The 25,704-nt window shown below is 49.3% G+C and overlaps 1 protein-coding gene across 13 annotated transcripts in view; it reads right to left on the bottom strand.

Annotated features, from left to right (window-relative positions):
• Positions 1-25,704, bottom strand: part of adgrl3.1 (adhesion G protein-coupled receptor L3.1) — an 86,349-nt gene that overhangs the window by 39,351 nt on the left and 21,294 nt on the right. For 9 of the 13 annotated variants that reach the window (XM_055512369.1, XM_055512221.1, XM_055512312.1 and 6 more), the window contains 6 exons: positions 23,469-23,607; positions 18,713-18,926; positions 8,279-8,388; positions 7,360-7,380; positions 2,445-2,459; positions 606-1,394 (listed from right to left, as the gene is read on the bottom strand). In XM_055512369.1, the coding sequence (XP_055368344.1) occupies positions 606-1,394; positions 2,445-2,459; positions 7,360-7,380; positions 8,279-8,388; positions 18,713-18,926; positions 23,469-23,601 (1,282 nt within the window). In that variant the 5' untranslated portion in view covers positions 23,602-23,607. The remainder of the gene's footprint in view (positions 1-605; positions 1,395-2,444; positions 2,460-7,359; positions 7,381-8,278; positions 8,389-18,712; positions 18,927-23,468; positions 23,608-25,704) is intronic. The other 4 variants (XM_029155010.3, XM_029155013.3, XM_029155018.3 and 1 more) reach the window with 1 other exon arrangement.

The raw sequence follows: 25,704 nt of genomic DNA, 5'->3' as shown, positions 1-25,704 counted from the left end.
GCGGTACCATAAAGGCAAGAGGCGTTTAAAGTCGCTTCAGTATAATTAGACAAACCAAGGTTCAGTACAGTTACTGTATGTTGCTATCTTGATAATTGTGAATTATTAATGCATGAATCCAAAAGCAAGATTATTTCTGCTCAGCTGACATCTGCATTTTCTCACGCGCTGGAATTTCCAGGCCCAGCACAAAGTATTAAAGTTTAAAGTGCTCTTTGGGTTTATTTATTTAATTTTCCCTTTCTCTTTTTGTGCTCACAAAGCACACAGATAGCACCAGTGCGGTGTTGGGGGAACAGCCATAATTGAGAATTGTGACAGCACAGATGGTGTTTTTCTTTTTCTTCCTTTTTAAGTTATTTTGCAGAATTAATCATTGCTGGAAGATTAGTGGTTATAAGTATCCCTTATGTCATAACAAAAAGCGTTTATCATTAAAATGAATATAAAAAGCACTGCAAATATGCCAAAGTATTTCATCACTTCACTGAGAAAAAAAACCCCATCACAGCCTGTCCAATTTATTTTAGCGGGGAAAGTATTTAAACCAGCATCTGAGCCAAAAGTCATTACGAAGAGGAAGAGGAAGAAGAGGCGGGACCTACCATTGTTGCCAAAGTCCAGCGAGTACTTGACCACGTGGTAGTTATTCCACACATACAGCAGGTTGTCTCTGGGGTTGTAATCCACCGCAGCGATGTACTGGTAGGAATTGGGAAAGGGTATGTTCACCGTCATCTCCTTGCTCTTGTCCGTGTTGTACATGTAGTCGATCTTGTTCCCGGTGCCCTCGTTGTCGTCGTCCTCGTACACGGTCTTGACCACGTACAGGACGCCGCAGATCATGAAGGCGTTGGAGGCGGAGCGCTTGTCGTAGCTGGTGTCCCAGGAGCCTTCGATGCGCAGCGTGTAGGGGTTGAGCTGGCTCACCACGATGCGCCCGTTGTTCTGCTCCGTGGCGTAGATCACCCACAGCCCGTTCTCGTCCACCGCCAGGTCGATGTCCGACTTGCCCCCCCACCGGTACGGCGACGTGTCGTGGTAGTTGGCGTTGGCGATGATGGCCTCGCCGCTCTTGATGCGCGTGCGTAGGTCGAACTTCACGATGTTGCGCGTGCGCTCCTTGTTGAAGAAGAGGGCGCCGTCGTACACCACGAAGCCCGTCCCGTCCACGCGATGCGGCAGTTTGTAGGTGGTGGTGGGTCGGCCCGCGATGAAGTCCTCCTTGGACGAGTACTCGGTCAGCGTATCCGTGCGATAGGGCGTCCAGGGCATGTAGTAGATCTTCTCCGAGGCCTGGAGTGGGTCTTTGCACCACGCTCCCGACTGGTGGTCCGACTCAAAGAGGTGCTCGCTTTGGTACACTCCTCGCAGAATGCCGGGACACAGGAACACTGAGGGCCAAGCAACAAGATATTGTGTTACACACGTTTACGTGTGTCTGGTTTCTCATTGTGTTTTAGCTAAATCCAGCAACAGTGAGTGATGGTGACACGATAGGCTTACGGAGGTCTGATTTGGATGTTGTATAGTGACTGTCATTCTTCAGGCCTTCTATTCAACATGTACTGTAATACCCTGCTCTCACAGCTACCAGAAAGAGAGAAAATGGCACATTTTGTTCTACTTCCCCCTATTTTATTCCCTCTATTCCCATCTCCTTCTCCCTCCCGGGCTCCTCATTAGTCTCAGAGCTCTTTCTTCTTCTCTCTCTTTCTATTTCTGTCAGGAACAGCCAACTGTAGAACCCAACACGTCTTTTATCGCCTGCTGTTTCTGCAATTGTTACGATAATTCATTTCCCACTCCGCACTCGCTTTTCCCGTCTTGGAATACTGGGGTCATGTTTTACGACTGATGTGGGGAGACGCTGTAAATTCTGGGAAGCCGGGGCGAGCGGATTCATAGGGACGTTTGTAATTTAACTGGAATGTTGTCACACGCAGCCACAGCCCATTCACAAAGACAGGCCAGATGTTTTGTTGTGGTTTTCCCATACTCCGTAATAATAGAATTCCAGCTCTCATACAAAGGGTCGAGAATATTGATTGAATGTTCATTGGTTATTCAAGGCGCTGGCAGGATCTTCATATCATGGGAAGCATTTGAAATATTAAATGTCAGTGTAATTCTCCATTCATTGGCTCGTCATAAAAGTGTGCTCGACCCGTGGAGAGTTTGTTAAGTGACATTCTCCACAATACCATAGAATAATACAGCCGAGAGAGTGTATCTAATGAGAACCAGTGTTTCGAAATTGCCTCTACTGTATACGCTGAGATCAAGCGGCCTTAATATAGCAGCAGTGACTTTGAAAGGGATGTCATCCTGCCACGAGGTACAAAACGCTTCAGGCGACGCCATCAGAATGTGACACCCCCACCCCTACATTTTAAACATGGGTGCACCGTGTTAATGTGGGCGTGCTCGCTTCGCAGACTCACCTTTTTGTTCCACTTCTGCACGAGCCATAGGCAAAATATTTGAAGCAAGGAGACAGACACACAGAGACAAAAAGACAAAAATAGATTAATGATGCAATAATAAGGAAATCGTGATAATACAATCCTGGATCTCCATAATCATTCTCATATTTCATCCTAACCTTGTGAGAGCGCCAGGATGTTCTCCATGTGTGATTGGTAATGCCATTACATAAGCTTCTGACGAGACTGCTCTGCAACAGGCTAAGCTATCTGACAGTAATGCATCTCACATATGTCGCACACATATGGGGGAGCAGACAGACACGCCACGCGAAGGGGAGGGAGAGGAACACACACGCACACACACTCAGTATCCATGTGGTCCCATCTCCAGCAATGCAAAATGACCTGAGATAATGTATGCTAATAGCAGCGGCGCAATGAAAAGCAGAAAATTGATTTGATTGCTGGGATTGCATTTCAGTGGATCAGCCAAAAGTGCCACATTAAAATGCTTTCTGACACGCAGTGGGTGAGCGGGCGCTTTGTGTGTGTCACCTACTCTGCGGAACTCACTGTTTGCGTGTGGAGGTGGAAGCTGAATGCACCGCTTTGCTACAACCCCAACACAAATTCCCTGTCTGTTACACTGGAAAAACGTTATCCTCCGAGCTTCCACGGCGGGTTTGTTCGCGGCGCCCCGTGATGAAATGAGCACACTTGCTCGGAGCCCCTTAAACATATGAATTCCATTCCACCTTGCTCCCTGGGGGGCTGAGTGGAATGTGAACATGGCAGAAACCTAATCCTGCAGGCAGTGCCCTGGTGTCTTTCGAGGCCATTAGAGACCTGCTGAATGGAACTGGCCCTTTGAGAGAAGGAGCGAGAGAGGAATAGGAGGAGAGGAAGGAAAGGAGAGGAGGAGAGGAAGGAAAGGAGAGGAGAGGAGGAGAGGAAAGAAAGGAAAGGAAGGAGAAAGACCTGGAAGATAAGACTTCCGGCTGGTCCATGTTTATATATAGTACACTACATATTTCACAGTACATGTATAAATTCTTCAAAACATTAAAGCCAAAAGTCATTACCACCCTACACACTGGTGTCAAACAGAAACCCACAGATGTGTGTACACACAAACAAACACACACCAGCAGCCATTAAATCCTAGGCTCATGAAAAATGCATGGTAACTGGTGCAGCTTAGCACAACTCCCGATAAATAAGCAATCTCTGGAAGGAGATTGTGTTAAACCTCCAACAAGTGTGTATGCGCACGCACGCACGCACACACACGCCGGTGTGTGCGTGCGCGCTATTATGAGTTAGGACAAGGAAGCGGCTCCCTCGAGAGAAAAAGCCGGGAGCAAAGCAGATACGCGGAGGGCGCCGGCGATGCAACGGCAGATACGGGCGCGTCACATGACCTCACGCACACACACGAAGGGACCCGCTGTGGTTACGACGGCGGGGATGGATGACGCCTCGCGACCAGGACGTTCGCGCCACCCCGGGGTCGAGGGAGAACCGAACACGCGGAGCGCAGGGTTGCCGGCGACTAATAGATTTCGGATGAAATACGTGGAGGCAACACGTTTGCAAAATGTCAAACAAATGTCATTGAGTTGGTGCGGCTGCTCATTTGTTTCAGGACAATGGGAGCCGCCTCTGCTGGTGGGCTTCGTCGCAGGGTTTTCATTTCTGAAGCATCTGCTTTCTTTCTTTTACTTCCACTTCAGCTACACCACGAAGACGTTTCACAGTCATTTGACACAATCGATGCAGGCTGGTGAGGCGCTGGCTGGAAACTGGAGGCTTTAGCAGCGTTGGCTCGAGCACGGAGCAACAGACGAGGGCTCCTCGGCTCACAGAAGGAGACGGAGGAGACAAAAATACGGACTGCGACTAGTTGCCTTCAACTAGAAAGCCTCCCCTCAGCAGAGTTTGCATCCATCAGGTGCCGTTGATTGGTTGTAGAAACACTTTATGAGGTGGTTCAACTCATTCACTCTCAACAAAGCTTCAAATTAATATTAGTAAACAAGCACAGAACAATAACGCTAATCGCACTGTAGCGTTGTGTGACTGTGTCATTTAAATGCTCATAAATATCCGTATCTGTGTTGGTGTCTTATCCATTTTAATAATCACATCATTTTCTCCGCCTGCGTACCTTGGACACATTCTCTCCGTTTCCATTTCCACACGCGCCGTACGACCACGCAGACACACAAAGCGCCGGCGCTACCCTGACTTCTCTGCGGTGTAAAGATAATTAGCATATTTATTGAAAACGTATGGTTTATTAAGGAGGAATTCATCTAAGAGGGAAGCCGGCGTGTGAGCTTATGAGGGAGTATTTGCAGGTTCCTGCAGACATCCAGTGGCGACAGCAGCGGCACCGCTATTATCTCTGATCTCCAATCAGCTCCGGCGGCTTCAGCCCAAGGTCATTTACGGAGACATTTTCGTCTTTTCTTCTTCTGCTACTCCGGTGTCTCTCTCCCCCGTGCACTCGTCCTCACCTGCCATTCTCTCTGGTTGTTTCACGCTGTGCCTTTGTCCTTGTTCACGCTCTCTGCTACAGTGGGTGTTTCCGCTGTCTGCCCCCCCAACACGAGCCAAGCCAAGCCAAACCAGGCCACAGCCCGTCCACCTCTCAAGCCACGTCTTTTATCACCTAATTCATTATTTCTGTTCTCGGTCTGCTGGCTTCATCGAACCCATTCCTCCCTATCTGCGTTTCAGCCGTCGCTCTCTCGACGCTCGACGCGTCCTTCCGCCTCCCCTCACCACGTCTGGGAAACACAAAGCGCCTGCGTAACCGCGCACACCATTACTGAGCTGTACAGTACGTGCACAGACACACATACAGTACACGGGCAGAATCTAAGCAGTGTTTCCATGACAATACACAAAGATCTCTCTCGTGTCATCAGGATGAAGTCATTCCAAGGGTCCGACCTGACTGAAGTCCTTAATTGGAAAGAAAAGAAGACGATTTTATCTTTTAATTAGCTTTTCTGCGCAGCCAAGTTCTATTGTCTAAAATGGGCTGCATGGGTATTGCATAACATATCACTGGCTTTTCTCATTAATACACTAAATGTGGCAGTAGGCTAATTACTTCACAAGTGTTGCATTTTTGTGATGGATGACCAGGAATATGTAGCTCACGCAGTATTTGTAGATAATACACGTCCGTGGACGAAAAGCTACCGTGAAGGAGCACTTTGTACTGTACTGTGCTAATGTACGGATATTTATAGCCTTCCAGCAGTGCAAGTATACACAGGTGGCTAATTACTGCCAGAGCTAGCTGGCTAGCTTGGCACACGACCGCCACACACTCATACCACAGAGAGGGGGGGAGGTGGAAAAAAAAAACGGAAGAGCGCTTGATTTTAGTTCTGGAAATCGGCCAAAAACCCGCGGTGCAGAGAGGATAGATGAAGAGTTGTGAAGGTGGCACAAGCCAAAACTCCTCAAGAAAGGATGGGAGGTGTAAGGTGGAGGGGGAGGAGGGGGGTGTGAATTTCCCCTGAAAACTCAACTGTACATAATTTGATTTCCTGTTTTACAACCCACTTTGAGACTTGGTTGCATTATCCCCGCAGTGGGAAACACGCGCGTTTTACTGTAGCTTCAGTGCTCGTGAAAAAAAAAAAGGAGCGCATCCGACGAGTGATGTCCCCTCGGAGCGCGGCTCGTTTTCTTTCCACGCAGCCGGTTTGTGATTAAGGGTCAGATGTTTGCACTCGACAAAGCGGCGCTAGCGGTGTGCTTGACGTCGAGGGAGGCCCGCTTCAGTTACCGGCGTCCCTGTGTGCCGGCGCTCACGCGACCGCGGCTTTAAAATGTAAATATGCTAACGTGGCATCGCGTACGTACGCGCGAGACCCCCCCCACTCCTCTGCTGAGATTTCATCACTTCTTACAGAATATGTCTTTCACAACGCTACAGCTGTCAGCATTGATTTGCTTGAACACAGATGGCTGGATCTCCGGCCTGAATGTCAGTGAGCAGGAGGATCTTGTTCTAAGGTTCAGACTTTATTACAGCCTTCAAAGGAAATTGATTTCATAAATATTTGAAGGACGTGATTTGAGGCTAGAGCTTTGTTCTGTAGGGCCTGGTTCATTTTATAGACAAAACAATGGAGGATGTAGAGTCGCAGTATCCAGGGTATCCAAAAGACCCTTTTCCTATTCAACATACGCTTCCCTTCGCCGAGGCTAAACACACCCACAGGAGCCAGGTAGTGTATCACAGTGCTACCTGATCCAGCCCGAACACTTAGTCGGTACACGGAAACTGCTAATGCACTGTCAAAGGCTCGGTCTCCGTCTCTATCTGTTCGCCAATGCTTCCTCCCTCCGCCCGTGTCCCTCCGTTAGCCGAGCTCTCTAATGACTTGGGTTTCGGATGATGCCTGTTTTAGCGATGGGGAACGTTACCCTGATGGAGCCATCGCTCGTCAGATCAGCGCGCCGCACTCTCTCCTGACGCGCTCGGTTTGTTCCCGAGCTACTGTTTGTTCTAAAGCCACGAATCTGGGGAGCAACAGAAATGTGGCAGAACACACAGGATGCAGACACAGCTCAGATGGGTGGATGAGGCAAGGCGATGGGGTGGGGGGGGGTTGGGTGGGTGCACACACCCTGTCCCAGTGGCTGTACTGCGGGCGCGCGTGCACGCGCTTGGTGGAGCATTAGGCAGGTATCAGGTTGTGTTTCCATCTGTTCCAGAGAGGGCTCTGATAGTCCTATTATTTAATCTGCTGGTCATTTTAGACGCCAGGCAAGAGCCGTTTAGCCAGACATAATTGAATGCTTCAGTGTGGGAGATCACCTTGGCTGTCTTTATGGAGCATGGTGCCAAGGCTGTGCACCCAGACAACGCTAGCAAAAAAAAAAAACAAAAAACTCAAAATACCTGTGAGTGATTTATGCTGCACTTTGGGAGGAATCGTGCATAAAGAGCGAAGTTAGACACATTTGCGCCAATCAGTCATCTCTGCTCTGTGATGAAGCTGGCATCTGACACGCCCATCTCTGATTGTCGAACAATGACAAACACGTTGAATATTTTATCTTAAATTGTGAGGTAATCAAACTGGAGCAATAAAATGGGCTAATCAACCATGGTTTCAGGGATTATTACAGATTTAAACACTAACCACTGTAATCTGGTACCATTTCATCCCACTTTTTTTACATGCATCCTTTTGTTTTTTGAACTTATATACGTTCAGCACATTCATTCCTACATACAGTACAGCGCTGCGCATGACATCCCGCCTCACTGCATTTCAAACTAAAGCTACTGTTTTCAAACAGAGCGACGTTCTCTTGACTTCCTCTTTTTTAAAGGTAGACAGACTGACAGATTTGCTCGGGATATAGATTTTTCATCAAACGGACAGAATGCGTTTTGCCGTTGGACGAACCCCATGAGCTGCGATGCAGTGAAATAAACATCAAGGACAAATTGTCTTTAATCCACCAAGTCTCCACCCTGAACCATTAGGCATTTATTATGCAGTGAGCTGTAGCCTAGTTTGGGGGGGAAAAAAAAAAAGTTTGATGGCAGTTGTGTTTCTTTGGGACTGTGCCCTGCGCACTGCATCGCTGTGGTGAATACGACCTCTCAGTCTGTTATCGCACAGTCAAAGGTCGTGCGGCCATCTGCCGCCGTCCATCCGTCCCAGCGAGCGGTCACACACTATTACTCTTGCACTCCCACTGTATGCTGTTGTCAATAGCAACCTGATACAAAAGATGTTCCACTGTAGCTTCAAATGCATGCAGTTCAAGTAAAATTGCCCAAAAAGTATAAAAATAGGAGTACTTACTGTAAGGGACACACTCATACTGGACCTCCAGGTACTTGTACGTTCCGGGGCACGGGTCAGGGAAGACGTCGGGCCCGGCCACCACCGCGCACTGGGTCCGGTTGTTGCACCTGCGGGCGGAGTCGCAGACGCGTTAGCACGCTATAGCGTACAGCGCGCAGCCTTTCGTAACTCCATCACATAATTCACCGCGATCACCGTGGCGCTCGAGGGCCATCCGCGTTTAAGGACCCTTCAGGTTCGTACGAGAGCGGACGACATCTCCTCAGCGGCGCACCTGCGGCCGGCGTCGCGCTAATGGAGGCTCGGCGGCGCACGAGGTGATCCGACGACGGCTGCTGAAGAGCCGCCGCGCGAGGACACTCGTCAGCGAGAACAATACCCTGCGACTTCAGGAGTATTTTGCCCCAGACTCCAGGTAATTAATTCTAATTATCCAGGGGTCTCTCCTCTGACACACAAAAAGTAAGTATTACTGTCTTTATTAGCACAGGCTATGTAAGTCAGCGTCTACTACGCTGCACGTGAGCCTGTGGATGTGCTCCATCGGGCAGTTTGCTGGTGGACGTCTGAGGCCTTTATTTCGCCGCAACAGACACGTGTAACAACACAGAATTCCACCCGTACCGTCACTTCATCTCCGCGGCCGCCGCTGGTTTAAGTGAATTATTGAAATAACACGAATGAAGAATATATTAGGCGCGAGAACAGGTACAAGGAGAAAAGGCCTATTTTAAGGGGGCTGATGAAACAATTCTCCGCTCGTCTCGAATATTTCCTTTCAATTAGTACAAGAGCTCCGTCTCTCCCTCGCTCCCGTCTCCGCGCACCTGTCAAACAGGCGACATTTACATTAAAAACATTCCGATTCTCCCACTGAGACATTTTTAATGAGCATGCCAAACCCCTCAAGTCTCTTTTCTTACTGTATCATTCAACAATTTGCATAATGGAATATTTATGAGAGCTAATTTAATTTTTTTTGAGTTCACTGTTCACAGATAACGCTGGGAACCGGGCGATGAGTCGGCTGTTGCTGACCGGCGAGCCCGTCATCAGACGAGGGCCTTTAGTGGAGTTTAAAAGGTTTAAACTGTATGTGTTGCAGCGTCTGTCATATTCTAATAACAATACCCGCCGGTCTTCTCCCCTCGCCCCCTCCCCTCCTGTTACGCGCCTCTCTGCTTTTTAATTTCTTGCCCCGGTGCCTTCATCATCGGTCACCTGTCACCAGTGTGTGTGTGTGTGTGTGTGTGTGTGTGTGTGTGTGTGTGTGTGTGTGTGTGTGTGTGTGTTTGGGGGTTGGATTTGGGGTTGACGCGGAACCGGAACTCAATGAATGATGACTCAGGACTCAAACCCCAGCGTGACCCGCCCCCGCGTCCGACGTCACCGCTCGGGGGGGAAGCGGCCGATGCCACCTGTTTGCGCTCAGATTTGGCACAGTCGCAAATTTGGGATTAATTATTCACACACGCGCACAGTCTGAAGAGAAGAAACCTGAAGACCGGCGATACCGCAAAACTCCCCGCCGGGAGTTTCAAAATAAAGGGATGCCACACGAGGAGGATAGGGCACCGAAACCACATAACATCAAAAAGTCATTTTGCAAAGTCAACCGAACGCATAAATAACACAAACACAAAGCAGCAATAAAACAATGACACAATGTGTTCAAAGCAGCCGGAAAATGGAGGCTTCGCACCGGCCGTAGGTGCGAGCGCCTCATTTCTACTTTATGATACTGACTTTTCAGACTTTCACCGCTGAGTCATAAAGCACCGAAGGTTATTGACTGGTATTTTAAATCGAGGTTATAGAGCAAAGATTCGACATAATCTCTGGCGCGCTGTCTGTCTATCTCTCAGCCATCAGTCCCGCGCTTTCTGCCTGCGCTCGCTCCTTCCTCCTCTCTAAGCCAAGATAATAAACCAATTTCTTTTCCCAGCCTTTGTCTTCATCCTTCCCACCGAGGAATTATTCCTCTCTGCTCCCCGTTCGTTGTCTCTCATTCCAACTGTCTGCTTCTTTCATCCTGTTTATCTGCCACTTAGCTGCAGTTTCCTAAGTCACACCCAGATATATGTGGTAGGCCTTTTATTGTTGGCTCCCCTCTCTCTCTCTCTCTCTCTCTCTCTCTCTCCCTCCTTAATATCTTTCTCATCCCTGCCTCCCTCGGGGCGCCATCTCTAGCCTCCCTCTGTTTCTCCCTCGATCCCTCCATCCTCAGCAAAGCCTGCGCTGACGTCATCACTCTGTCTGAGCCAGTAGTCTGAGTCGGATCCAAAAAAGACTCCCTTATGTCCCCAGCGCCTTCCCTTTTTTTCCCTCGCTCTTGCTCCCATGCCCTCTCCCTGCCAATGTGTTTATCCAGCGGCCCGACGCGACATAAAAAAGCATCAGCAAAAATTCACAATCCCCTTCCTCCGTGCAATTTCACCCGCGATGAATGCAGATGCAGAACCTGCACATCCTCCCACTGCACACCTTTGCAGCTTATTGGCTTTTAAGCACAGAAGTGGCTCTGTATCCTTTTCTGTGTGGTTTTTCCTTGGTGCTGGTAGGAAAAGCTCTTTTTTTTTTTTAATTAGCATGACCACATCAAAACAAGCCAGTGGCCTGGATACCGCCTTGCCTGCTGGCTTTCTTCCCTTCCAACGTGCGCGATGCAAGCGCACGCGAACACAAACCCGCCGCTAACAAAGCCAAGCCGTGGCAGGCGGGGAAGGAGAAAGCTGCGGCGCCGCAGTGGGTGCTGCTGTTGTTTTTGTCTCTGATGTTTTGTACTTTGTTTGGCAGACCTCCCTTCACTCCATCTCTGTCTCCAGTCGTCATATAAACAGAACTGACGGCAGCTGAATGAGGACTTGATGAGGCTGACGGAGTGCGTGTGCGCTAGTATGTGCTAGCATGCAGATGTAAAACGGTGTGTGTGTGTGTTTGTTGTCTGTATGTGTGTGTGTGTGTGTGTGTGTGTGTGTGTGTGTGTGTGTGTGTGTGTGTGCTCGAGTGCAGATGTGTTGAAAAACTATATAATTACAGAGCAAATGAGAGCTGGGAACTAATTCTCGTGAGTTGAAGGAGGTGTCTGAGAGTGAGTGACGCACAAAAAATCAGCATTCAAACGTGGCCAAAGCGTTCGGCGGCGGCGGCGGCTGAGCTTCCGCTCTCCGTGCGAACGCGTGACAGGTGCAGACGTCACTGTTATGAACATATAGCGACGCTCAGGCATCCGCGCTGCGGGCCCCGCTCGCTGTCGTGACACCTACACGGCCATTAGTCATGTCGTATATGTGTCAATGTATTGACCGCTGTGTCAAAATGAATTCTCAAGCTCTCATAATGTGCACAATGGAAACTACGTCTGCGAACGGCGCCGCAGTGCAGCATTGTGCACATTGTAGATTTAGTCGGTTCCGCGACCCAACGACTGACAGTGATGACGCAACGTGATAAGCGCGCGTCTCCGTCTGAATTCACCGACTGAGTAACTATAAACTATAATGTGTAGAGAGAAGAGAGCGTAGGAACAATTACATCCCCAATAAAGCAGCATAAAGACGAACGCTAATCGCTAATCGGCGTGCTAACGACTGTATTGTTTACTGTACCTGTGCAAAGCGGCATTAGCAATAAGTGAGGCTAAGCTAAATGCGCTAAACTCCTTAATTGAGGTCAGGAACGTGTACAGGATTGAAACACTGGCTCATCATGTGAGTCCAGGTCTGGTTCATGGCTGATGAAAACAATGGGATTTGGTCAAAAAATCCCAGAAAAAAACACTAAGTAGACTTAGAATTAACAACATTTTGTTCCACTGCTCTTTTCTCTCTAATTTCTTGTGAGAGATTCTAGTATTATATAATATATTATGTGAGTAATAAGGTTTCTGTGCAGTCATGACATCTTCTACTTCCTATTATACCTAATATTATTAAAATAATGAGAAACCAACTGACTTAGTCTGTTTTATTGTACAGGCACAGATACTTATTAATTCCTTCTGTTTCATAACTTTGTATGGAGACATGTTTTGAGATGGCTCGTTCTGACAGTTGTGCACTGGTCAGACTTATTCTCCCGTCTTATTTTTCATATCTGTTCACCCACACTGTGAGGTAACTTGTCAAAAACACGGTGGAAAAAACATTTCCCTCTCCCTGACAGTCGGACTCATGCGTGGATCCAGAACGCGGCTGACAGAATGAGGGTTGGTGAGGACGGCTGTGCTGCCGCAGCTCAGGGCCGAGACGACTTGAAACAGCGATATAATGAGCGCGAGGTAAAGAAGCCGATGCGGTGCCACGCAGCGATACTCGCTTACTGTATGTGTCGCATGCATTTGTTTGTCTGTTTGTCTGTTCAGAGCCGCATTAGGTCTAATGACCTTCACAGAGCCTCTATTTTTAACAGTCCACCATTTAATTTCGCTGCAGTTCTACAGGAAGCGTTTAAATCTACTGTAATACATCTTAGCGCAAAATGCCACCACACTGTAACTTGCACAGCGTTTGTAGTCCAGATAAAAATGAAGGGAATTCAGTGTTGAAAAAATACTTCTTTTATAACTCTCGAAAATATTTCCCACGGTAGAAATAAAGATTGAGTTTATAAGCTCGTAACACATTCTGAAAAGAGCTTTAATTGAAGTCCCCAAACTGGGAAATATTAAAAAAACATAATGTAAAAGAGTTTGTGAAAATGACAAAAGAGTGGGGAGCAGTGATGTGACGTGTCCAGTGGGGCTTCAGGACCTTCATCTGACAGGCACACAGCGTACGCAGGTACTGGATGTGACTAAAACGCTGCTTCGCTGGCCACTCTGCCTTTATCTCCCTCACACACCACTCACTGTATGTGCTTCAGCTTGATTAACTCCCTGTTGCAGTCACACACACACGCACACGCACAGGAGCAAACGGTGCGATGGCAGCGGATGCGCCGCACAGTGCGCAAGCGAAGAGCGTGAATCCGGAGGGAGAGCGTGAGACGGGCGTCTGCGTATACGTCTGCAGGCGCAGCACAGCACATAGCGAATGACAGATCTGTCTCCTGCCTTCTACCCCCCTCACACACACACACACACACACACACACACACACACACACACACACACACACACACACACACACACACACACACACACACACACTGAATGCATTTCCGTCAACGCTCGAACAGCCTGTCAGACGAGCCACAGGTAAAATAATGTTGTTTTCTCTACTGGGAAAAAGCTTTGAAATGCGGTATATTATTAATACGCTACCAGAGGGCGTGTTGCTCTCTCTTCTTAGAGTCAATGTATAGCGCGTGCTTTCAGGGCTGCATGTGCTGTGCGTCTGAGCTGCCAACTATGACATCATCACTAACACTGTAAACTACAGCTGATGGAGGGACGGCCTGCTGCCGAGTCCACCTGTAAACGCTGATCCTGACTCTAGTCCAACGAATAGGACTAGAGCCTTTTGGTATGTTATTACATAAAACAGGAGGCAGCTAGAGGGAATGGAGGATCATCTGTAAGCAGCAGATTTTTTATGTAACTGATTCCAGGCTCAAGGCTGAGAAACCAGTATGAACCCCGGGGTAGCGCATGGACGCGCTGTCAGACTGGTGGCCGAATACAGTTCTTCGTCTTCGTCTCCATATCGCCTCTCTTCCCCCCTCCTCCCCGTCTTCCGCCGGTAACCATGGCAACGCTCACGTCGTCCGATTCCAGGACACCAGAGGAGTCCTCCTCCTCTTTCCTCCACCTAGCAACATTCCTCTGCTGACATCCTCAGTCTCCCAGGCGTGCGCGCTTCCCTTATATGACACCCGTCTTTCCGCAGTCTAATCCAAGACCACCTGCTCGCACGAACTCCAAATCCGCCTAAAAGCTAAAAGACGAGTAGTGTTTCAGACAGCCGGGCTGTCTCTCCTGGTCGTCGGAAAGCAGAGGAGCGTGTAAGACACCATCGCCGTCAAGACGACTGAGCCACAGCACACCGAGGGACTGTCTTGTAGGATTTAGTCAGGCTCCCGTTGTGATGCACCCATCGCATGCTGCTGCATGCACGCGTGTTTGTTCATTTGCAGGGTGGTGGTGGTGGCAGCGGTGGGGGGGGGGGGGGGTTCGGGGCAAGCGCTGCTCCTTTTGTCCCGGTCTGATTTCGCGTGTCAATGTCAAAGTAGCAAGTCAGTCAGAAAGTCAGTCACTGTCTATGCACGTCTGAGGCGGTGAATCACATGTTAGTCTCCGGATGTGTCACACCTTGCGTGCGCATGTGGGCGCGGGAGAGAGAGAGAGAGAGAGAGAGAGAGAGAGAGAGAGGCTGCGTGCAGTGTCTAGACCATTCTCAGGCAGCCGTGTAAGTTAGGTGCTCGGAGAAGCGTGATAACTAAGGTTAGCAGAGCCGCGGCACCGGGAGAAAAGGGTCAGACAGTGGCAGCCTTGACATGTGGAAATACAGAGGTTGTAGGAGACCGGCCTGGTTGTCACTCACTTTAAATGTGTGCTAGCGTGTGGGTGAGGAGCTGCAGGAGAACATGGCTGTTTAGGGACCAGCGTGTTATGCAACAATGAGATGATGAAGAGACGTTTGCCTGTATGTGTGTCCGGGAACATACTGCCCATCTTTAGGTGTATCCTCCCTATCAAGTTACCACTATATGCATCTATCTGTGTGTGTGTGTGTGTGTGGGAGCCCTAATTACCGCGCTGAGCAAAGGTGACAGGTGGGCCTCTAGGATGCTGCAGGGCATCTCCTGCAACAGTGGAGAATATGGGCAGCAGCACATACAGTACACACAGCATCCCCCAGCACATGAAGTAGGACGTTTCCAGATATGACCTCATTTAGATGGAAGCGTGACAGTAGATGGAGGGAGGACAACGTTGAACAGACAGAAACAGACATGAGAACAATAAAAAAAATATTTTAGCAGATACAAATGATGAAAAGAAACCGATTTGTGCTAATTGTGTGACACTACTGTCGACCGGTCTTAAAAGAGAGATGAATTAGACTCCAGTGAAGAAGGCAGATGAAGATCAGGTGAGTCAGGAGTAATGCGTCAATCCAGTAGTTAAGGTCTGTGGTCTTGGGTGATCAGCACTAGTTTAGTCTATGACTCAAGTGCTTCTTAATAATTCAGCGAGTCAAAGAAAAATAACTTCAGAGGGTTCTTTAAAGTCTCCAGTGTGAATGGTTCAAACACGTGGTTTCCACTGTCGCTAACACACATACAAAAAAATGGACAACTATACAACGATGCGTTCACACGTACAGTACGGGCGTCACACACAAAATAGCCCACAGTGGGAATATGGGGAGGATGCTTTGAAGGCGGCCGAGAAGCGGCTCTACGGGGACAGGAAGCAAGAAGAAGAAGAAGAAGAAGCTCGAGAACTAATGAGTGAGTCTCTCTGTCTTTATTAATATCATGTCTGCATATAACAATTGCTAAGTGTGTGTGTGTGTGTGTGTTTGTGTGTGTGTGTGTGTGTGTGTGGGGCGGTGGTGCAGTATGGTATGACAACATTGGGAAAATCGCAGACATGTGTTTTTTTTGGGATCTTTAGGAAAAGATGATGAAACCTAACAACGAGAAGTGAGGAGCAAAGCAGAAAACAGGAAAAGTGGGAATACAGTGACGGAAATGGCGACATCAAAGTGTGACAGACAGGAGAATAGCAAATGAAGAGTGTTGTTATTTAACACCCTGCAAACGCAAGTGGGGGGTGAAGGGGAGGGGAGGAGAGGGGGGAGAGCAGCTTCCCACCCCTGTCTTTCATGTCAAAGCAGTTCGCCTTTTGTTTTGACGGATCTCTTTACCAGCACTGGAACGAGAGCGAGAGCGAGGGAAAGAGAGGGAGAAGGTAGAAGGGCAAACAAGGTGACGAGGTGCAGGAAGCGGTGCAGAGGCGTCTGGGGAAAGTCTGTTTGAAGTCCAGAAGTAATTTTCTTCCGTGGCGGCGGCGGCGGCGCGGGGGAGAGCAGAGCACGGACGCGTGCGCCTGTAGCGCGTGCACGGCCTCACATCCGAGCGAGAGAGCGAGCGGGCGGGCGGGCGAGCAAGGCTGAAAGGCGCTCGCTCCATAAGGCACTCAAGTGTCGGTGAGGGACAAGGAGAGCGGCGCGAAGCATCTCCGTAGAAGCCATCAAGTCACTTTTATGTCAACACATCGCTATAACTTACAGGCTTTCTACCACTCCGGCTCGCAGCGCTCTCCCGGTGCAGAATTGAACAACTCTAAGCTTTGAATGCCTAGGTTGCCCTGATATAACTCTCCCCCAGTGGCAATTTAATGTACAGTCACTCTTACTACATCCGAGACGGAACCAAAATGGCTGCTTTAAAAGTGCAACGCAGCCGCTGCCCGGGTTTTCAAGGAAACACAGTGGAGCGGAGGAGAGTGAGGCGAGAGTGGGCGACAATAAAAATAGTGAGTGAGAATTAGCGAGAGCGCAGATGCAAAGCAGATGTTTAAAGGTGCGGTGGCCATTTTGAAATAGAAACACTTGGGTTCGAAAAGAGGATAAAATGAAGTGAGTCACTGAACTGAGGCCGGTGTTGTGCTAAAACAGATTAAGCATAAGTTTCATGGCCACGGCTGAGTTTCCCCTTCAACCCAGTGCATCCCAGTGGGGAGATAATCTGGGAAATGCAGCAATATCAGGTCTTCTCTAGGTTGCCTGGGAAGCCTTGTGAGACCCTCTGGAGATATGAGGCTTTGATATCAAGACCAATTATGTGGTATGGGTGCATATACCACACACACACACACACACACACACACACACACACACACACACACACACACACACACACACACACACACACACACACACACACACACACACACACACACACACACTCTTTGGCCTTGGAGAGTGATAGGGAGGAAAACAAAGGGAGAAAGGAAACACTGGGCAGGCGGAACATGCTCTGATTTTATCAGCCAGCTGAGTTGGGCTTGAAAGCCAAAGATGATACAGACATAGAGGGAATGAGGGAGCGGAACCCAGACAGGCTGAAACAGACTGAGGAAGAGGAGCGGGGGAGCGGTGGAGAAGATCTAAACGCACACTCACGGGCGCGGAGATGTGAGCGAAAGCCCCGCGAACGCCCTCAACACGCACGCGCACACACACACACACACACACACACACACTGAACGCGATAAACAGTTGCTTCCGGTCTGAGTCACCTCCACAGAGGATCCCTTAAGATTCCGTTTGGCCTCTGGCTCTGCTAATTGGAGCTTAAAGGCTGGTGTAGCCCCTGGGCGGTGCAGCGCCGCATGTGGCACGCGCTGCGCCGCATGTGGCACGCGCCGCGCGTGCCGGCCCGCGTGCATGAATTATGGATGGCGAGGGCTGGAGGAGCGCGGCCACACTAGCTGCAGCTGCCAGGGCGGTGGGTGGTGGGTGGTGGTGGGGGGGTGTGGCTGTAGAGGCCCAACCCAGCCGCGGCACAGACAGGTGGGCCGGTGGCGGGACGGAGGCGGCCACAGGACGACGGTGGGAGTGGAAATAATTGGACAGCGGGACGGAGCAGTCAAAGTCAGAGCGAATTGAGATCCTAATGGTGGCTTTAATGAATTATTTATAGCAGCCATTGTCATTACACAGAGCATTACTTTCCCTCACTGCTATTTTGATTCTACTCTTATTTTCCAGGACCTGCACGACGAAGCATCCGAGTGCCGGTCCTGCGTTCCAGCTGCTTGGTTTGAGCTGGAGGAGGACCGGGCGCTCACTGTTTTAGCCCCTAAACGTCTGCGTTTGTTCCCGCCGCACCAAGTTGTGCTATTTATTTAAGCCCGTCGGCGGACGACGCTGAACGTGTCCTCTGGCGTGGGAGCAAATGCCAGATCGGCGTCGGGCCTCGTCGGTGCCATGGAAATGTCACGGCTCAGATCATCCTGCTGCTGCAGGTGGACACGAGTCCTGTAGGACTGGTGTCAGCGGGTTTCATATCTTCTATCATACGCAGAGGGAAACCACCAGGATGAGACACCGCGGGAATAAGAACAGGCTCCCACCACATATTAGATCGTTAACTCACCTTTTCTCTTTTCCAAACACTTTGTACCATTTGCTTTAATAAGTAGTTTAATATAAATGTTATTTTAGAATTACTTGTTTTAAATGAGTTACATTACAGTACATTACAGCAGGGTTGGTTTCATTCATCACGTCTCTTTTTAACCTCATATTTCCGACACTGCTGTCGTTGCTGTCGTTGTTGTGTGCGAGTTACGCTGAAGTCAACACTGATACTTCAGGCGGATGACTAATAAATGAACAGCTGACGCTGCGCACCTCTAGCTTCCCTGGGACTGAGAGACTCCGTACAAACAAGCAGCGCGCCACTCCCGGTCGACCTCGCACGCGTTCAAACGAGCAGCGGCTCATCGGGAACGCGTCCTCGCGCACAAAAACCCACCTGAGCGACATGATCTTGTAGGCGTCGGGCAGGTAGCAGCGCGTGTTCTCCATCTGCGCCGGGTCCGAGTCGCAGATCTTGTCGTCGGTGCGGCCGTAGTTGGCGCTCTCGATCATGATGACGTCGGTGCCCGGGCAGCGCAGCTCGATGGGGTAGGACTCGCAGGACAGCTCCCTGCGCACCACCGCCATGGGGATGGGGGCTCGGCCGTGGGCTGGACACACACGAGACAGACACACACACGAGACAGACACACAGAGCACAGAGACGCCGTTAAGTCTGTAAAACGCGCATGAATAGAACATTTCTCATGAAGACATGTCCACTGTTGCAGGAGAACTGACTTGATAATTACTGCTTTGCAGCTTTCCACATCATTCTGGATGGAGAATAATTGCCTCTCAATTTCAACAGGCATTTAGAGCTGCAGAGATTATTCAAAGATGTCAATGCCTAATTATTCTCAGTAGTTGCAAATTTGATGCATACGTCCCCCTTTTTCTGCACTGAAATAGGAAACATGTCATTAATTCCAATGAGACTGAAGCGACTGATCTATCCCAGATCCTTTCCCCGCTGTTGCTTTACTTCCCGCCTGGTTTAATGAGTAGAATTGATGAAGTCTCTCGGATGATGAAACTGTGGGACCAAACAGCAATCAAGCCATCTGACTCATTAATTCTAGATATGCTATAACTTAAACGTCTGAGGAGCGTCATAATCAGGAACCACAGACGCGTCTGGTGAGACAGGAGCATGACGGGTTTTCACGGGACATGCATTCTTTATGTGTATTATATTATAGTAGCATATGGTAACAAACTCCCCGAATCCACCACACTCTCTGAGCTCGTCCATTTGATCCTGGGACGCTTCGTGCTGCTACTTGTCCCGCGGCCACGTTTCCTGAGACTACCTTTGATGAAGTTGGCCGGCGTCCATCAGGAACCAGGATCTATAGAGTCCGCTTCATGCTTTTAATGATAGCGGTCTATTTCAGACTTGATGACATGTTTCTCACGCACTTTGAATAAACTACTCCGTTTCCCACCACTGCTCCTGAGCTTAGCGGAATTTGATTGTCTTCATTGAGAATCAAATCAAAGCCATTGCTTAATCTATTTTTACAGTACATCAAATCCCACCGGTCATTAAAAAAAAAAAAAAAAAAACAACCTCAGCTCCCTGTAATCTGCACAATAGTGGTTTCACATGTCCATATTGTGTAATGAAGTGTTTACTTACACGCCGTATTCATATTATCTGGTGATTAAAGCAGGTACTGTTAGTAGTGCTGTGGGGTTGGATGCTCCCAGGGGCTTTGTTTGTTGTGGTGTAGCTGGATCTTGTTATTCTGTGTTCTTGAGAGCAGCGACCCCTGGGAGCGGCGGCCACCTTCCCCTGATAGCTAGGTTATCAGCTGAGCTGTTTACTGCCGCTGCCGCCGCCACTGCCCCGCCTCTCCTGGAAACTGTATTGTAGGTTTTTATTGGGCTTATTTTTAGTTTTGTGTTATATGGTGTGAGCACCGTACTGGGAAATGGGAAATGCTTATGCTGATGTAGTAAATATAATTCTTACATTATTGCAGTCCTGCACGTGCATCTGCACATGCGATCGGCCCAGTACCTGCGCTTCATGCACAGCCCCGTGAAAACCCGGGAAAGCGAGGCACAGCAACACCTTCCTCGCTCTCCCCGCCGCGGTAACCATGGCAACCCCATCCTACCCACCCCCCCCACCCCCTCCTCCCGCTCATTGGCTGCGTTGGGAGCGTCGCGGCTGCGCGGACGCCGCGAAGAATCTGAATGAGCTCAATGACACGCTGCCCGGGCCCAAGTTAATGCCGCCCTTCACCGCCTCGCACGCAAACACGCACACACAGCGGCGCGAGCGATGTCATGTGGGGAGAATTTACAGCCGGTGTGGCTAATATGTGTTTGGCGCTGCTACCTGAGGGCACTGCACTGATAATGGCAGGAGCCGGCTTAGAGATAAGCCTGATATATAAATGACATTTACTGGAAATGTCCTCTCTGATGTGTGTGTGTGTGTGTGTGTGTGTGTGTGTGTGTGTGTGTGTGTGTGTGTGTGTGCGTGCGTGCGTGCGTGCGTGCGTGCGTGCGTGCGTGTGTGTGTCCTAGGGCACTGGGTCATCACTGCGTTAACATAAGTGTTAATTTATTAGTTTCTCAATAGCATCTTGTCCGCCTTCGCGAGCACGGATACTGAATTTGAGGAGAGGGTGAACTGAAGCATGCAGGGATCAATACAGAGCATTGTGAGGAGCAGTCTAGACTGGCTTTGGATCAGATGTCTCACAGTGCCCACTGGGCATAAAGGGAGCCCTGCGACAGTGAAACCAGGGCTCTGTCTGTATTCCAATTAAAAGCCACTCTGCCTCATAAGCGGCAGTGGACGCGTTGAGTCCTCTCTCATCTGTCACCTTTTAATTTATCTATTTATATCTGCCACGCGAATAAAACCCTGCGCTGTCTCCATCCTGACTCACCGTGCACGTTCTCCTGTCAGCTTTCCCCACTAACAAACAAGCAGCCGGCAGCGCCTGCTAATACACACACTTAACGCTCGTCACACGCGCACGCAATAACCTGCGAGCTGGCAAGTGCATGTTAATGTGTCTGTCATTAGTTGTGTAAGTAGTGACAGATACTTGGCAGCCACGGACAGTACAGACAGTCTTATTCAGACTCTCACATTGCCTCCGGGGGCTGAAACAAAGGGATATCGATTTTTACATTTGGGCCAAGAACCAGAGAGAGTGGCGAAAGAGGTGGATGGATGGAAGGGAGGGGGGCGAGGGGGGGGATTTAAGATGTGATCTTTCACCTGAACTGCCAAAGCGTTTGGTCAGAGGCTGCGTGCGAAATGTAGCTTCCCCGAGTTAAAGCAGAACGCGCACCATTTCAAAGTGTTCAGGAGATGTTTTAAAGGATGAGCCTCGAATCGATGGACCCCGCGAAGATCCGACGTCAAGTCAAATCCTCTACAGGTCGCTGGCTGCCGCTGCAGACATGGAGGTTGGGGGTTATTACTGTGAGTCCCGTTCGAACATTGGGAGGAGGTCTGTGACTGAACGTCGCATCAACACCGTCACTGCTTAACTAAGTGATTGAAAAGCCACGCGAGAGCTGCACAGTTGCACTAGCTGACTGGCCCAGCAGGATGCTGTTACGTGGCGGACCTCGGTTGCCATGGTTACCGACTCACACACCCAGATAAGCGCACTTCTGCTAATACTGCTAATATTATATGTAAAGGCTCAGAAGGAGCGAATATGTTTATACGGGACTAAAACGCAGGAGCGCATTAAATCATAGGATGTCACACAACTGCTGCAGGGCTCATCACCGCGGCCTTGTCCCAAATGCAGGTTAGCTCTGCAATGAACACGCCAACAGGACGTTGTATGTAAACATGTCTCTGCTCCTTATTAACCCTGATCTTTGTCTAAGTAGACGAAGCGCTCCTCCCGCCTTTACTTGATTACACTCGCGAGCTGTGGTTTAACAGGCATTTGCTTTACATGCCGCCATCCACCACAACCACCTACTAGCAATTTGCCTTCTGTCAATAAATGAGCTTGAGAAATGTAATTGCATTTGCCTGTTTAGTTGCATGGCAACGTGGCGTCTCGGATGCGCGGCCGTTTCGCGGCATTCGCCGACGAGAGACGGGAGCAGCAGCTCGGCCTCTGACGCTGGTTAACGTCCACAGTTGGGACAAATACACTATATAACTTGACAGACACCTATTTCTGTGACACCTCGTGCTTTACTTGCCTTTATTTGTCATCAAATAACCCTGAAATAACGACACGCCATGGATCGCTGGAGAAGATGGAGCGCTCGCCGTGCGTGTCCTCGGGCTAAAACCGTCTTTGTTTCAGCTAATCCTCGCTTAGTATAAACAGCACCATTTGCATACGTCGACTTATTCTTTAGAGGTTGATGCAAATACCTTTGACTGAAACTCATCTCTCAGCGTTGCGGTTTGTGTGACTGTGCACGCGCTTGGGTCCGGGTGGGCGTTTAAAACACATCATCTGCGTGTGTGTGTGTGTGCGCATGGGAACAGGCATGTGAACAACGACTAGCTTGTGCGTGCGTTACGTTTCTGCACGTTTTTTCCTCACAACAGTGTGATTGACAGCAGCCATTAATAGGATTAAGTCCAAGTGGGCCAGAGCTCCCTCCAGGACTCTTCAAAGCCCACCGTCACAGGGGAGAGGAGGAAACATGCAGACAACCTGCTGGGGCTGCATCTGCACTCTGTTGCGTGTGTGCGTGTGTGTGTGTGTGTGTGTGTGTGTGTGTGTGTGTGTGTGAGGTGGATAAGAAGCCTGAGCTTTACAGTTATTCCTTCAACATGCGAGGGTTTAAATGTGAAACATCACTTCTCGTGGTGAGCGGACACACGCGTTCGGCTGCTCCTCCATGGACGGCGTCGACCCCCGTGGGGGGTCCAGCGCCTCGCTCCGCACACACACGTGACGCACGCAGAGCGCGGGGCGGCCATTAAGCAAGCCGGCTGCGTCTCAAACCGCAACAGCTCGTTTTAGAGGCTGTTCCACCGAGTTGCAACTTTTGAAGGATGAGTAATGCCCGATGAATTATTGATGGCCGGTTTTAAGCAACTTCCCCACAGCTGCTCCTACTTTGTCCGTTTATAACTACGCTAAGTGGAAATATCAGAAACGCTGTACAATATGGTGCACGTGTGGACTCTGTCTTACCAACAGCGATGGCAGCGACCAGGGTTGAGACAAAGAGCAGGCATCTGATCCACATGACGTCTGAGTTTGACCTGGAAGCAGATGTGGAGGGACTTCCTGCTGAACCCAGACGCCTCAGTCTTCCTGACACCATATGGTCCTGCAGACAGACACACAGACAGGGTTGGTTCACTTCGCTGACCCATTAGATTCTCACTATAAGGTACATAGGGAAAACCACAGCGTTCTCATCCACTGGGCACTTTCTTCATGATCCTTTATTACGCTCTCCATAAAAGCTTTGGATGGAAACTGTTCCCACATTTTCCAGTTGTGTAGCGTAGAAAGCACATTTCCCCACCGCTGCCCTGCTCTGTTTACTTCTGGGAGATTGATGCTTTAACAAACAGCGCTAAGCAATAAGGTCAGTGCAGCTTCCTGTATGTCGCAGAGGACTAAACAAGTAATCAATAACCCTAATGTTTGAGTAATCTTTGATAAAACTGAGAGAAGTACAGGCAGCAGGGAACGCGTATCTAAGCGTCCACTAGGCCGACGCGACGCGGAACCTGTACTGGAGCGGGAAGAATGTTTGATGGAATTGTTTTGTGTATTTGGGCTGAACAGCTGAGCTCCTCTAGACTTCCTGTAGTAAAGACTGTATATAAAGCACTGACCTGTCCCCTTTAAAATGCACGATGACGTAAAGAAATCATTAGACAGACTCTCGTTATAGTGCACTGTTAAAATGTACTTGTTTGAAGTAACTGCAGTTTATCCGTCATCACCACCCTTCTATTGTTATTTGGCATCTTGAGGAATCAACATCCAGTCTGCTTTAAGGCTAAAACGATGATATGACTATGACATGAAAGCTGAGCACAGAAGCTACGCTCGATGACATCGTGTCCAAAAAAGTATACTTCACAAATAAGTGATGAAGTGACCTTAGTGTTTGCATGACGAGGCTTCTGTCTTTATTAGGATTCACTTGGCTTGTTATTCCGCATCAGCACCAAAGTGTGAAATGGACCGATGTTCCCATCTAATTGTTCATTTCATGGTCTATCAGCGGTAAACAATTAATAGGAGGATGGTCTGTGGCGTGAGTCATAGCGACGTCGGACCGGGAAGCATCACGGGAAGCACCGAGAACCCACCCACTCACCTACAGTACAGCACAGGAAGCATCACTCTGCACCGGCGCCGCAGGCCCGTTCTGCGGAACACTCTATTTTCAGTCTGCGAGCAGTTTATCGCAGCAACGACCCCTTTGCACATTCACTCCGTGACAAACACTTTCGCGGGAGCGGTTCAAACTTTTGCCCGAATGTGAATGTGACTGTTCTCGAGGGAAAACCAGAACTCGGGTCCAAATGAACTGGCACCAACCGCTTGTGTGCGTGCGTGCGTGCGTGCGTGCGTGCGTGCGTGGGTGCGTGTGTGTGTGTGTGTGTGTAGCACAGAGAGAGAGGCTGTAGAGATGTGCCAGCCGGGGACAGATGGAGTAAAGCAGACAGCCAGAGCCATGGGAAATACATCATGTGAAACAGAGACTATTGATCAGTGTGACCATATCATTTGGCCGCAGCAGAGGCTGAGACAATAGCCAGCTATCTGCACGGTGCCACGCGGCGCAGGCACAGGCGCGTCCTTTGATATTTGTGAATAGCTACAACCGCCGTTATAAAAATACCAGCGTGTTTTTATAGACGCTGTCAGGGTGTCACAGACCTTTACATAACCACCAGAGACGCGCTTCATATACATAATGCGCCGCCTGAGCAAAAGCCCCATGTGGCAGACAGTTCAGACAGACAGAAGGCCCAGAGGCACGCGGCGCCTGCAGAACCGGATCCCGTGAAAGGAACGAGCCCAGTCGTGTCATCTGTTTTTTTTTATTCATTTCTGAACCAATTGTTTCGCTAACAGGAAAGATTCTGATGCTTTTCCAGTGTAAAGTAGATAAACATTAAGGCGACTCTGTTTCGCTGCTTCTGGACTTATATTAGTTCACCTTCAAGCTACCAGACAAGTCTGTAAATGCAGGGTGTAAAGATCTCATACTACTGTGTGATACTTAGAGATCACACCTCACAGCTGCAGAACGGCCAAAAGTGAGGGACTGCATCCTGGAGATAACCTTGACTGCACCTCCATCATCCACATATTCATCTTTCTGTCTATCAGGTGGTAAAACTTTCGCCGCTGGGGAGTGATTTTATATCAGCTAAGCGTTCCTGACAAATCCCTAATG

This window comes from Betta splendens, chromosome 1, assembly GCF_900634795.4.
Source record: "Betta splendens chromosome 1, fBetSpl5.4, whole genome shotgun sequence".
Taxonomy (NCBI): Eukaryota; Metazoa; Chordata; class Actinopteri; order Anabantiformes; family Osphronemidae; genus Betta; species Betta splendens.
Note: the sequence above shows the minus strand (reverse complement) of the source record. Positions and strands in the feature narration are given on the sequence as shown.